The 15,274-nt window shown below is 38.1% G+C and overlaps 1 protein-coding gene across 3 annotated transcripts in view; it reads left to right on the top strand.

The window, feature by feature from the left end:
• Positions 1–15,274, top strand: part of ROCK2 (Rho associated coiled-coil containing protein kinase 2) — a 55,867-nt gene that overhangs the window by 2,418 nt on the left and 38,175 nt on the right. For all 3 annotated transcript variants that reach the window (XM_031056470.1, XM_031056471.1, XM_014306753.2), the window contains exons 2-3: positions 8,198–8,298; positions 14,367–14,504. In XM_031056470.1, coding sequence (XP_030912330.1) covers positions 8,233–8,298; positions 14,367–14,504 — 204 coding nt within the window. In that variant the 5' untranslated portion in view covers positions 8,198–8,232. The remainder of the gene's footprint in view (positions 1–8,197; positions 8,299–14,366; positions 14,505–15,274) is intronic.

A 15,274-nucleotide genomic window follows, 5' to 3' on the forward strand; every position in this document is an offset into this window, starting at 1 on the left:
AAGTTGGGAACTGTATTGAGAATTTATGGAACTGTAAGTTGTTGCCTTCTGAGGGTAAGGAACAGTGAGTTCTTGTCTCTTGTGATTTTTCTCAGCATCTGAAGAGCTGCCGCAAATGCCCAGCTGAGAACTGCTGTCAAAAGGTTCTGACAAACTTTGCTGAGCAGTCTGTGCCAGGGGCCTGGAGCCTGCATCCCTCCCCAGGGTTTTCTGAGGCCAGCACAGAGAGGTGGCAGGGCCTCCTGGGAGTTACACTGTGCTGCACAGTGAGGCAGCTAAAGCAGAGTCACTGCCATCCTGCTCATCCACATTACACAAGTCTGCAGAAATTGTGGACAACACTAAATAATCATCACACCTTCAGTCAGTTTAATCCCTTAGTTCTTCCACAGTAACATTTTGAGAGATTTTTTTTCCCACCACAATCCCAGGGGTTTGCATACGCCCTACTTCCAACCTATGTCAAGTTATTACAATTCGGGTTAATGTTTTTATTAATAGTGGTTTTTTTAATTTAAAAATGAAATAGCTTGCACTTCAGCTGAGACATTATGTTTAGCTCAGCTCATAATTGCAAGCTGAAACTCAACTGTTTCAGGTATTTCACAAAGGCAGTTTTAATTGTCCACACCATAGGAGTTTGGTGTATTCTGTTTCTGTGACCACTTCGCCAAAGCAGTCTCTTCACTTGTAATATGAAGAAATTCTTTAATTGCCTGCTTTGCCTTACTATTCTGATTTCTTACCACTTTCTCTAAGGTACTGAACCAAAGTGTAGCCTGTGTTTCTTAGAAGAGACACATTAAATATCTGACATAATACAACCATTCCTTTTCAGTTTTTTTGTTCTTTTTGTTGCTTTAATCAACTGTTGGGATTCTGATTTAAGTTGCTCTGTTAGCATATTCATGGAACAGAAAAACGTAATGCAATATTTAATTCCCAAAACAATGAGAGGAATCTCATAGTCGTCTGAAAGCAAAAGCTAATTCACTTATTTTAGAAAAGGAAGCTGAGTTTTTCAGCATGGGCTTGGTGTAACAAATCTTTCTTGGTCTTTTCCTCTTCTGTCATCCAGGCGAAGGCAATAGGTTGAGTAAATTCTTTCAAGTCAATTTTTCTGCTGTCTAAGATTTGCCAATTGTTGAATCATGTCTTAGTGGCTTGTGCCTTTTTTGGTGGTCTCCCATTCAGATGTAACTTAGTCTGAAATAGCTAAATAACAGGTTTAAGCAATAGTTGGAGACATTTAATCATTTATAATCTTATCATCATGAATAGAAGGGCACGAAAAATGGATTTTGAGTAAGTCCAAATAGCAGCATAGGGAGGGGTGCCATAAACAGGTATTGTACAACCCAGAAGTCTTGACTCCCTAAATGCATCAGTGATTTTCTATGCATTATTTAACATCACTCAAGAGTTGGAAACTTGTGTTCTTAAAATGATTTGCTGATGTTATGTAGGTTGGCAAACTTGTAGAGTGTACTAGTAGAGGTGTGATACCTGTGCACCAGTTTTTCAAGATTCCCTGAATAAACTCCCTGAAATGTTCCTTCAGCCATTTTTCTCTCCAACCAGACACTGCTTACTTGGAAGATGTGTCTGTTAAGATTAAATTCTTGCAAAATCAACAGTTCTGGTTCCTTCCCTTGCATTTTGTTATGTCATTTGTAGTTGCTGAACCCTGCCCAGCTGTGTGGTTACTAACAGGAACCTGTGTCACCCCGTGTGGTGTGAGTGCCTCCCAGGGCTGCAGCTCTGTGTGCTCTGGGCTTCCTGTCAGCAGCACTCATGAAATGTCAGATGCCATTTGCTATCTTGGGAATTTAGTGCACTGTAGAACTTCCACTGAGTTAAGGAGCTAATTGCTACTCTGGTTTTCTCTTGGCTTCTCTGAGGCAGCTCCCTGCCAGGTCTTCGCTGTCACCTCAGCAGGTTGGGCTCCAGTTCCATTCTTAATGATATTGTTCAGGTAGGAGTAGGGATGGGAGAGGTATCAAATAACCAACTTTCCCAAGCAGAGCATGGAAGCCACAGTGTGTAAGACAGAATTTCTTAGATGTATAAACAAGTTATATGTCAGTGTCATTAACCACATTTGCTTTTGGGTACTTGGTAGATACAAAGCAATTCAGCCCTGCCGTTAGGCTTATTTTCATTACATTAGGGATGTGTTCTCTGTAAGCCAGAGAGGGCTGCTGCTTTCTGTTTCCCTGTCTCTGCTCTTTTCCATCTATGCAAGAGAACATACTTCTCATGTTCCCCTTTTATTTCTCTGAGGGAGGAAGCATTACCCTGTCTGGAGCTGTGCCTTCTAGTTCCTCCTGGTTCTGCAAGGTCTCCAGAAGCTTCTTCTTCTTCATACACCTTTGACCAGACACTATAGATGCACCCCTAATTACTTCTGTTGTGCTTTCTGTTTGGTTTTGTTCAGCTGTGGGATTGCAGCACTTCCTGGCTGTACTTCAGTTTAACTTCTGGCTGGACTTCTGCCTAGGGCAGCAACTTTTGACTTAACATACTCCATAGCAGCACTCATTGACTGACTGTGGGTGATCTGTGGGGTAAAATTGCACTCCCTTACAATTTTTTTCATCGTATATACATTCCCCAGAACTGCTTGATACACATTATTTTTTAAGAGAAAATAACCTGCATATGAACTTTTTTTTTAAATCTTAAAAGGCAGAAAAGTTTGGGTTTTTTCTTCCTCCCTATCCCCCTTTACTGTCCTAGACAGGTATCTTTTCCATTTTCACAAGCATTTGCAACCTTCAGCCACGTTCTTGCTGCCAGCTGTCAGCGACTGATCCAAACACTCAGCCCTTTCAGAAACTGAAACTTCATTTGTTTAAAAGCTATAATGCCATTTTCAAATAGTAAATCAAAAGTTGTCTTCAAAGACTCTTTGTATCTAACATTCCTGGTCCTTCCTGTGTTAACATAGAAAACTGAGTCATAGGTGATGGTATTCTCATGTTTTAGAACTTTTATTTAAATGTCAAAATATTTCTATAAGATTCCATTGCATCCTGGGGCTGGAGAGTCCATCTAATGCCTTCCTTTAAACATACTATTTTTCTTCTGCTGGTCTTTGTGCTGTTGCAAATTCATGAGACATGTGCATACAGATACCAAAACTTTCAAACTCATATGTGTGAAATCTGAAAATTCAGACCACTGTAAGAAGGCTGCTATTGGAAAGGTCTCCTGCACCCTGGATTAGATCACATTATGTGATAGTGAACTAAATCTTATGATCCAGTATGTTGCAATTATGATGTGGCTTCAGGGTTAATCTAAGCTTGCCTTCTTGCACCCCAGTTTTTTGTTTCAGGTTAGTTCCATGCATTGATTATCTGTTCCATATCCATAGGATTTTATGCCAAAATAGACAACTCATCTGTGTTACTGATACCTTTGCAACATTTGCATCTCTATGTGGTATTATTATTAACTGAGATTATTAAATTTTAAAGGAGTTAGGAGGAGTGACCTCATTGCTCTCTAAAGAGGGGAAAAGTGGAGAGGGAGGTGTTGAACTCAGCTTCCTGGGATGCAGTGACAGGACATATGGGAATGGTCCAAAGCTGCACCAGGGGAGGTTCAGACAAGACATCATGAAGCATTTCTTTATTCTGAGAGTGGTCAGACACTGGAACAGGCTTCCTTGAGAGAGAGTCAATGTCCCAAGCTTGTCAGTGTTTAAGAAGCATTTAATAACCTTTAACTGTTGGTCGCCCCTGAAATAGTCAGACAATTACAGTGGTGGTCACTGTGGGTCCCTTCGAACTGTTCTGTTCTATTCTATTCTATTCTATTCTATTCTATTCTATTCTATTCTATTCTATTCTATTCTATTCATCTTTTAGCAAAGCAAGTAGGATTTCTCTATTCTCAGCATTTCACCTGGATGATAAAACCAGTAACTCCTCACCTGGTTGATTCATATATTTTTGGGTTTTTCATTGCTTGTTTGCATTATTTAATGCTTGAAGAGTTTCACTGTAGCTGTAGTAACTTTGTTTATAGTTTCTACCTTATACAGAAGTATTCCTGTGAGTTTCTTCTCAGATATTGAGCTGCATAAAACTACACACTGCTTTTTCAATGTGTTTAGATCCCTGCTTATTTCACATATTTGAAAACATTGAAACATGTCAGAAACATTTAAAATAAACTCATGTCATTCATGTGTCTAATGAGATGTATCATTATATTCAAACGTGTAACTGCACATTCTCTATCACTTGAAGTTTGCTGATATTCTTTCTCTACTGCTGCTTCCTGTGAATTTGTATTTATCTTCCTTGTCTAGTACCAGGGTTTGTGATCTGCCGTTCCTTTGCAATCTGCAAAATTAATTCACACTATTAACAAAAATAATAAACTTGGTGTGGGTGAAGCACTGTTGCTTTCCTGTGCTTTTGGTCTAGGCTTTCATTATTCTGTATGGAAACAACATCACAATTCTCTCAGCTCTTCTTCCTGTTGACACACTGAATTACTTTGGTCTTATAAGTACACTGAATGTAGCAGATTTGTTTACTTTTGGAGATTTTAATTGCCTCTGTCCTTACAACTTTACTAGCAGATCATTCCCTCCCTGTAACATGAATCTCCCCCCTTCCCTGTCACATCCAGTCTTTTCCTCAGAAGAAACTTACAGTTGCATTTTTGTGTTCCACAGGTTAGAAAGGATCTCTGGAGGCCAGCTGGTCCAACTCTCTGCTCAGAGTCAAGCCAGTTTTGATGTTATATCGGATTGTTCAGGTTCTTGTGCAGTTGAATTTTGAGAATTTCCAAAGGTGGAGTTTTTTAGCTCCACTTGACAGTCTGCACCTTTCCCCAGTTCTTACTATTCTTTTCCTACAAAATAAGATTTCTGGTATTTCATCTTGTCTGGTGACTCTTGTCCTTTCACTTTGTACACCTTTGAAATAAAACCTCATTTCAACTTCTGCTGAGGCCAACCATTTATCCATCCCTAACCTGAACAATTCCAGTTCTCTCAGCGTCTCTTGAGCATCATGTGAGGATCTTGGTGGTCATGGAATGTTTAGTATTTTTTGTGCACTGACGACCCCAAAGTTAGTCATAATATTCCACATATGATTTCACAAATGACAGATAGGGGAGGAAATCTATTTCCTTCAACTTACTGGCTGTGCATTGACCAGCACATACTCACACAGTCACTGTGAAGGCATTCCTCTCTGCTTGGCTTGTTGTCCACCAGGGCTGTCAGGTCCTCTTTCTCATGGTGCCTTCTAGCTTGTGAGTGCATCCTATTCCTTCCTGTTCCATCCCAGCCACAGGACTCTGCACTTGTTGTTGTTGAACTCGGAGCTTTCTGTCAACTCATTACTCATCCTGTCTGGGTCACTCACAGGAGCCACCCTGCCCTCCAGTGCATCAGCTTTGAACTTAAAACCACTGGCTGTGACTCCAGCAGCTTTACCACTCACCAGATAATTCCTCTGTGCAGTCCATGTCAGCATAGTTTGGCTATAAAGATACTTTGAGATGTTGTGTTGGAAGTCATGCTATAGTCAAGGAAATGTACTGCTTTCCCTTTGTCCACCAAGACAGACATCTCATCATTGAAGGAAATCAGGTTAGTCAAACACAGTTTGTCCTTTCTAGATCCATTCTGGGTGTTCTTATCCTTCCATGTGCGTCATGTGCTTGAAAGTGGATTCCTGAAGTATTTTTCTCCATGATCATCTTGGGCAGTGTGGTCAGGCTGCTGTAGCCACCCTGTAGCCTCCTTGTTGTCCCTTTAGAATATGGATGTGGCATTTGTGCTTTACCAGTCATCACCTTCCCAAGTTGCCATGACCTTTCAAAGGTGATAGAGAGCAGCCTGGTAATGGTCTTGACAGGTATTTTCAGCACACTTGGATGCATCCTGTATTGTCTCAAGACCTGGTGTATGCCAAGTTTGCTTCATTGGAGCTGGGAGGCCTTTGAGCAGGGCTTGAGAGTGAAGTGAAGCAAAAAAGGCATAGACTGCCTTGATCTTCTCCATGTCCCTGGTACTAGCTCACCTCCCACACTGGGAGCAGTGGGACTATATTTGCCTCAGTCTTCCTTTTATGGCCAATATGTTTATAGAATCTCTTGTATCCCTTCATAATCCTGGCTAGTTTCAGTTCCAGCTGAGCTTGGTTTTCCCAATTCCATCTTTTCTAGTTTGGGAGGTTCCTGCTGGGTAACCCAACTCAGCTTCCATGTTCCAAACCTTTACCTTTTGTGGTGAGTTGAGGCAGAGGTTGCCCATTTAGGCAGACTGGCTCCTTCTCCTTCCTGCTTGATTTCTAACTAGAACAGCTCGATAGCTAACTAGAACAGACTGTTCTTGTGCTATGAACATGTCATCTTTGAAGATCAGCCCACTCCTCTGCCCTTCACAGAAGCTTTTCACAGGATCCTGCCGGTGAGTTTTCCAAACGAGCCATAGTCTGGCTCGATTCTTCTGGATTGAAGTCCAAGGTCTGCTATTTTCCTTCTTCAGGTCTGTTCGAGTCTTAAATTCCACCATCTTGCAGTTGCTTCTGCCAAGTCTGCCACAGACTTTGTCTTTCTGAACCAGTTCATTCTTGTCTGTGAATAATTAATTAGAGTGCCTCCTTGCCCACTTCTGTTGCACCCCTACTTAGACATAAGGGTCCCTGCTACTGAAATCCCTGTGTTATGTTGTACAACACACACAGATGCTGATATGATCCATAACTGAAATACAGGCATCACTTCTTATGGCTAAGTCTTGTACTTTAACACCTAATTTCAGAGGGCTCTATGCAGAAGGAGAGCTTTGTCTGGTGTGAGTTAGGTGGTTGTTTTGAGGCTTGTTACTCAGTAAAATGCCTTATTGGCTTATTGCTTGTTTGGAAGAAAATAAGTGTTCCTGATGGTCGGGCATCTATTGGATTGCTTGTAATCTGCCAAGTTGCTCTTCATGAGTATGTAGGAATGGTTAAGCTATTTACTAGATGTTCTTATCATTAACTCCCTTAAACCATGTCATCTTTAATGTCATACTGGATTAACTGTATTTCTCATCCTTTTCTCCCCGGTATTCAGATCTAAGATCCTCTTTAATGCCTTTCTAGGGATAAAATTCCATGGTATTTGATCCTAAACAGGGATCTCGCAGTATATAAACCTCTACCCCTCTCTGAATCTAAGCATCCACAGCTTTTCATACAATTTCATGCTCTTCCCTGGTAGAGTTCTTGCTCCAGCCACCTGTTTTGCTTTGTTTTGTTCTTCCTCTAAGTGTGTATAGGAGCTTGTCATCCCTCAGATTACCTCTAGTATTATGGATTCCATTCACTGATTCCATTATCTTTTGTCCTCGTAATAAGAATAGATTTCAAAAATGCATTTAGCTGGGAATGCATTCATAGCATGCTTCATTACAAGATTAGAGTCTAGGACCTTGTGTGTTTTTAGAACTTGTCAGAGATCAGAATTTCATTGTTTTCCCTTTTACAGATTCTCACAACTGCTCATAAGACACATTCTGACAGGCAGTGCTTATCTGAAGAAGGCTGAACAGAGCATTGTAGACATCATTTTAAGAAGTGTAGAACTACACATGCAGTGAACACCAAAAAAGCAGTTACACATTTGTAAACTTGAATCAATGTTTCATATGGAATGGGTGAGTGGATGTGCCAGATCTTTGTGTGATCTGCAGCTGTACATGGAGGTTACCAAGTCACATTCCTTGCCATGTGAATGTTGTTGAACCCTCCAGGTGTGCAGGAGCAGGTTACACCTGCAATGCTTTTTGCGTACCACATGCTCCACCTTGCATTATCAGTGGAGTGTCAGTGGATCCTGGGAGTGCAGCGGGTAGCAAGGAATGATTGAAAATTCCAGATAGGCATCTCTGGCTCTCTTCATTACCAGAATCTTCCCATAAGCTTGTGAGTGATTATTAGAGGTGTGAAATGAGAGTCAGCAAAATATGAAAGATACTTCATTTGTTACAGCTAAAGGTAGATGGCTAATGGTTTCCAAAGAATAATGAAAGGAGATATTAACAGTGACTACAGATTTCAAGAATTACCAAGAATGCTCTAAACATTTGAATAAAAATAGCTTATTTTTACTCTAAATGAATAGCTAAAATTGTATTCTATTAATGTATGCATTATCACAACTTCTTTTTGATTTGTTTTAGATGAGAAGATTGTGGAAAAAATCCGAGCTTTACAAATGAAAGCTGAAGACTATGATGTTGTTAAGGTGATTGGAAGAGGGGCTTTTGGAGAAGTGCAGCTGGTAAGAATGTAATGATTTAGTGTTTAGAGAGATTAACAGCTTTAGCCGAAAACTTCCTCAATCTTCATGTTTTATATTTAAAAATTATTCTTACAAAGAACAAGTGTAATTTTCATTGTATTGAGAGATTGTTTCTGTGCATAGTAAACAGTAAATCTGAGTTCAAAATACGATGGACAGGAAGGGAAGAACTCAGGAATGTTTTCTATCCTTTGGTCAAAATCAAAAAGGCAGTCTATGGCAATTCTAAATCTTTTTGGCCACAACTATCACTGTATAATATATGAAACCTTCTACAAAAGAGCAGGCGAACACTGCAACAAAAGATTTTTGTTTTTTTCTTATCATTGTGATGCTTGCATTGTATTTTGAGTGACATGACTGACAGGATTTTTAAAAGATTCCTTCCTTGACATTGTATGCAATATAATACCTAAAGTATGAATGAGATTACTTTTAAAATTTCTATTGCAGAGAAATTCTGTTATAAAAAAAAAGGTAATCAAGTTACAAAAAATAACTTGGTGTATCACATGTAGTCTGATTTCCATTTAATTTTGATTTTTCCAGGACTTCCAAGTCCTACTGTCTGATGAATTGGCACAAAAATGTGAACCTATGTATGAGATGGATTGATATGTCAGTTTTGAAATAAGTATTGGATGTAAGTGCCAGATAGAATCTAGAATGCAAACATTAGGGACAAGTTATCGTGAGCTAATAGATAACTGTGCACCAGCTGATCCTGGGTGATTTTCTGGGTGAGTACTTATAGAGGAAGAGAGATATAAAGCAACTCAATGGAAAGGGGAGCGACTAATATGCTGCAATTGAAGCTTGTTATCTTGTTACCACAAGGTAACAAAAATTACTCTTTTGCTCATACTTGTTTACCTGGAGCTGGTATTTTACTGCTCTGTGGTAATTTTGCCCTAGGAAGCTGGGAAAATCATATTGTCTTGTAATGTATAACCATTTTGGAAAATACAAAGATGTGTTGGAGTTTTGTTGAGGAATGTGGTAAGATCTAAGCTGTGAAGGGCTTAAAGGAGACGCAGTGTATAATGGCAATAAATATATGATCAATTTATAAAATTCTTTGTATTTTCCATATTAGTGTTGTTGAAATTTGTTGGAACTTGAAAAAAACCCCTCTGATTAGCCTAATGTTGTTTGCATGACTCATGGGTAATTTGCAAATTTAGATGTGATTAATATGGCAGATAGCAACATCTAATCAGCAAGTTTTATTCATTTTTTAAGACAACTTCATCCAAATCTAGTAGCATGAGAATGTAGCACCCTCTTCTATTTCTTTCTGTCAGGGTCATTTACACTTTGATTTTGTCCAGAAGAGTGAATGAACTATGGAATGGAGTATTTCTAAAAATCCTCATTTTCTAGCAAGACTTTAAAGAATTATTATATATATTTATAACCTTGTATGATTTTATATCTTTGTAGGCAAGAAATTAAAATCAAAACCAAAACCTTCAGCAGAACCTTACTTTCTTGTGAAGGGGCTGCTGCAGGGTGTTTGTAAGAAAGCAGTCTAGTCCATGTCTTTTCACTGAGAGTCACATCAAATGGTTTATTTTAAAGTCTTTTATTAGACATTTGTAGTTTTACATTAATCCACATGGAGCAGTGAATAGAGATGCTCCTTGTGCACTGGCATGTGAAGTCAGTGAAAAATCAAGTTGTAAGGAGCAGAGTTCCTTGTCCATTTGTTGAGGGGATAGGAGATGAAAAAGAGCAAGTCCCAATAACAGAAGCCATGTGCCATTTTTAGATGTCACACTCATATTTCCTGGAAGCATCCAAGATAACTATATTTTTGATGTGCTTCAAAAATGAACATACATTGTTTTCATATGTGTTTTTCTTAAGAACAGAAGGTTTTTTCTAACGTATTTTTATTTTCTTTTTAACAATTAATTTCAAATAAAGGGTCCTGATTTGTTCTGGAAACTCTTTTTTTGTAATTCACCATGTCATATACAATTTAAATTTTTAAGAAGAGATAATGTTTCGTGGTGTACATACTGCAGTTGGGTACTTTGAGGGATCTGAAGACAAACATTATTTTTCATTTGCCTGACCATTAAAATGTAATGACAAAATGCCTAGTAACCTGGTCATACAATGATGGGGTTTGGATTGCATTGTTGTCATGGGGTTTTAAAAAAAATCTTTAATAAGCCCTTCAAAAAAAGTAAGAATCCTTGGTATTGGAAAGAAACTTCTTTGTCTTCATATAGAGCTCTTCTGTACTTCATGTCAATTTAAAAGAACACTCTCTCTGGAGAGTAAAAATACAAGTAGAAATCATAGTGTTATGCAGTCTTACAGCTGAAAAGCAGTGGGCTAATAAATACAACTGCAGATCTGAACTAATATTAGCTGGTGATGTGGACATACGTACCTCAATTTTTTTGCCTCACAAGGTATGGTACAAGTTTAAACTATTGAGCTAAGCTCTATCTATTTCTACTCCATTCAAAATGTTGACACCACTGTTGCAGATGATGGATTTGCAGTAATGAAAATATTTTGCAACGCTTTCTGTGATCAAAATAGAAATTTGCTTCAGTGGGGATTAAATACAGAAAGAACCATAAATAAAACATGATTAAGTACATGAGTTAAATTAATGAATGTTGTGTTATCAGTATGTGTTATTGTGCATAGGAATTTCAGTACAAATATTTATTATATGTTTCTAATTATTATATTAGTATGCTTATTTGTTGGCTTGTAATGTTTGCAATGTAAAATAGTCATCTATGACTTCTTTAATTTTATTTTGTTTTCCATAAGTCTTCTGCTCCAGTATAACATTTTATTGCTAAAGAATTGATGTGAAGCAATCAGCTTTCCAGATTCTGTTAAGAAAGTGAAATACATTCTCTACTGTTGTGTCTTACAGCTAGATTTTTTTTTAAAGGCTTGATTTTTCCTCTTCCTCTCCCCTTCAAAAAATATTAAAAATAGTCCAATAGAGATCAGATGACTGGTCCGAGCATCTGACTGTGGTGGAGAAACAATTTCCTTATAAATCCAGAAGTATTAAACTCTACATTGTGCTCTGGTTTCTGGTTTTGCTGGGTCTGTACTGATGGGGAAAGCTAAGCAAATGATTGCCAGCTGCCAGATCACTTCTTCTCTTATGCAGTGCCATGAATAAAAGTGACTGGTGTCTAGGGCAGACAGAAAAATTGAATTATGGTACTTAATATGTTACTTCTGGTTTATGCAGAAACAGTTATTTATGAAAGCACATCCTGAGTTCCTCTTGTTTGTTTTCACTTGTGGAAAATCATCTTGATTTGAAATTGAAACTTATCCTTGGTTCCTTCTCCCAGGTCTAACCATGAAGGACTGTAATGTTGCAGTGAAACAGCAGACTGACCTGCTCATGCACTGGAAGAGAAAACTAAAGCAGAGTTAACCCTCCTTGTGTTTGGGTGCTGCAGGATGGTCTGATGAGTGACAGTCTCTACTGTCTGATTTCTTAGTGTTGCAAAGCACTGGTCATCATAGCCTGTTTTTTTTTTTTCTTCATTAAGTGCTTTGTTTGTTAAGTTTAATTCCTCATGCACTGCTGATGTACAGTTCTGTACTAAAGCAGATAAAGCAGTTGTGTTTTATTACCTGAAAATATGTCAGGATGTGAACTATGATACCCTATCTGTAGTCAATTCTTGCAGCTTTATTAGTTATTTTAGGATACCTGTAATTATTCAAGCCATAGAGTTCATTTCAAAACACCATCATAAAAGAGACAATATCATTACCAATACTATGTACTAAATCTGATAACTTCAAATTGATGTGTTATTTTCTTTGCTTACAGATTGTCTTCCCATGTGAATGCTGGGGAAATTATGGAGGCATTTTGTTTATTGAAAGTATTAGATTGTTGAAGCAGAGTAGAGTGAAATTCTTTTTTCTTAATGCATTTTCACAAGTTAAACAAGGCCATGTTACTCAGTGCTAATGGCATGAAGGGATTTTCCTACCTATTTTGAGAGTTACTCTGGTGAGCTGCAGTTTAAATTTGGCAGTTCATTTTAACAGTTGGAAGAAGTTGAAACATCATGACAGTTTAATACATGAATAATCTGCTGTATGAGCTAATATCTGTATGTACAAATATAGCTCTGAGTAAAGAGCACAGTGACTAGCAGCTCAAAAGGCTGGCTCCAGGGCCCATGGTGCTGATAGCAGGAGGAATGTCAGTGGTAGGTCTGCTCACCTGCAAGGAGTGCCAAGACATACTTAGTCTCTGGCTGTGCCAGTATACTTGTTATTGCTTTGGTTTTGTACGGAGAAAGAGCCCATCTTGAAATTTTCACAAGAAATCATTAGCCAATAACCTATTGGCCGTGTTTAGACAGGTGTACAGACTGATTTTGGGCCCCGCACCCCTCTTTACTTTGTTTCTACTGTATGTGAGCTTCCTTCAGGCTGTGATGACTTTCAAGAATTTTTTTCCCCAAGTCATAGGAGACAGTTGTTTTTCTAAATGCAGGCAGCTGCTCTAACTGCACCTAGGCAAGAGTACACAGTGACTTTAGGAATTGTAAACTACTAAATACATTGCAGAGCTTCCATGTGAAGTTTCACAGGAAATGCATCTTCAATTGAACAATATCTTTTAGAGGTTTCTGGTCTTTGTGTTTCTTCTGGTTTTGGCCAGGATTACAAAAGTTCTACTTAGGGGAGTATAGTTTGTAGTGTGCCACCAGATTTTTGTAAATTATCCCATTTGGGATTAGTAAGTGGGAAGAAGTTAGTTTTGAAAATACTGTTTTAGGACATCTTCACTAGCTGACTAATTAATGTCCTAAAATATGCTTATAGAGTTGTTAATGCACATAGATACTATGTTTCTGTTCTGGTGTTAGGTTGGAGGTTTTTTGATCTAATTTCTTAGTGTTAAACTATGCAAGATACTAATAATAAAACCTTTGCACCTGTATCTAGAAGGTAAAAAGCCCCAATTTCAAGAACAGCAACTCCTTAAATAATCCTCTTTCTGTTCATGTTCTTGCTTTTTCAAAGATTACTCCTCCACCTGATAATTCTTCTATTCCTTCAGGGGTATTAAATTTTGCAGCTCCTCACGAGCAGGAGACTGATGCTCCTAGATCTGTAGACCAAATAGGTGCCTCTCTGAAGCTTTGCTCTGCAGGTGTCATGGACCTGCATCTACAGCTGCTCAGAAAAGCCTGTTGAACATTCTTTCGTGTAATGTAATTAAACTCAGATATTGTGCAAAACTAAGAAGTTAGGGGATCTGCTTTATTTACTAGATGTGAGAGGTTTTAAATGCACCAGAAAATCATAACTTCAGTTTCTGGATTTTTTATTTTAACAGGAAAAAATAGGCAGAAACTTAATGTCCTGATGACTGAGTCTTCTTACAGCTGAATACTTCTCACCTTGATTTCTTTAAGAAACGCTCAAGAATGTGAAAAACCTGTTCCTTCAATAGTTTTTTTGTAAAATAGCATGCCACATGATTAATTACTGAGTAATAACTGCAATGTACAATTTAAGGATTTGGTTTCATGTCTGAATTCGGATGAAGTTTTCAAAAATGTTTTCATATTTTGTAATAAAAGGTTTAATTACAGTTTTCCAACAGGATTTATTGTATTAATTTTGCACCATTTAAAATGAATTTAAGAACTTTGTAGGAAAATAAATAGGAACGATCATGTTTTGGTGTAAAATAAAAATTGGCAGAGGTTGAAGCAGACAGCTTGCCCAGTTTCTAACATGGATGAATCCAATGGCTAGACAGTGTTCAGAATAAGAAAATAAAAGCAGAGTTAGACTTTATTTCTTGCTATAGTGGGTTTTTTTGAGCAGCTGTTAAACTTTGTGTTTGCGGTTTGGCAGTTCTCAGATCCTTACTGTGTAGAAAATAGGGTGTGTGAAGACCTGGAGGCATCACATCCAAGAAAGCAGTTTGCACATAGCAGAAACATACTATGCTGGTACTCAGATTTTAACAAGGCATTTTAAAAAGGTTGATTCTCTTCTTTCTCAACCAACAGGTTCGCCATAAAATGACACAGAAGGTTTATGCAATGAAGCTCCTTAGTAAATTTGAAATGATCAAAAGATCAGATTCAGCCTTTTTCTGGGAAGAAAGAGATATCATGGCCTTTGCCAACAGCCCGTGGGTGGTTCAGGTAAGGAAGATGTGTAAAAGTAAAATAATCACAACAGCAGCAATAGGAATGATGCTGAGGCCGTAAATACTTCCAGTCTTGAGCTGGTTTTGAATTTACATTGAAACTCAAATTAAGATTTAGGTTCCGATTTTTACTTTTAAAAATACATTTTTACAGCAATTTCACTAAGTATTGTATATTTGGCTGTGTTAAAAAGTAGAATAATTTGCATTTTAGTTACTACAAATGCATCCTAAAACAGAATTAAATAGATTTTTGAAATGCCTACATAATTACTTGGAATAATAGGGAAGTTATCTTTCCAACTGTGAAAAATTCTGTATAGGAATGTAGAAACAAATGTGATTGGCATTTCCAGTCTTTCCTCATGATACAGTCAATTGATCACAGGCAATTAGTATTAAGGGTGCTTTAAATAGCCGCTGTCTTTTCAGCTGCAGTTTGGTATATGGATGAGTGTGCAGTCCTGGTCTCCAGCAAGACAGAGGCTGTAGCAGTGGTTTCCTTGAAACCATCCTCTTGTAGTGGTCAGTTCTGAGCTCACATCAGCCCTGGGCATGTCCAGTAACAGAGAGCTGACTTCTTCCTCTGGCCTTGGACACCGTCACTCGCAGCTGTCTAGTGACATGTGTCATCAAGATGCTGTAATGTGAATTATGCCTTTGGGAACAATCAGTACTGATTATTGCCATTTGTTGTAACTGGTAAATTGCACCAGTTAACAAAAGGAGTAGTGAAAGTGTGTGCTTGGAGAAATTGTTAGTCCT

The sequence above is a fragment of the Geospiza fortis genome, unplaced genomic scaffold (assembly GCF_000277835.1).
Source record: "Geospiza fortis unplaced genomic scaffold, GeoFor_1.0 scaffold81, whole genome shotgun sequence".
Taxonomy (NCBI): Eukaryota; Metazoa; Chordata; class Aves; order Passeriformes; family Thraupidae; genus Geospiza; species Geospiza fortis.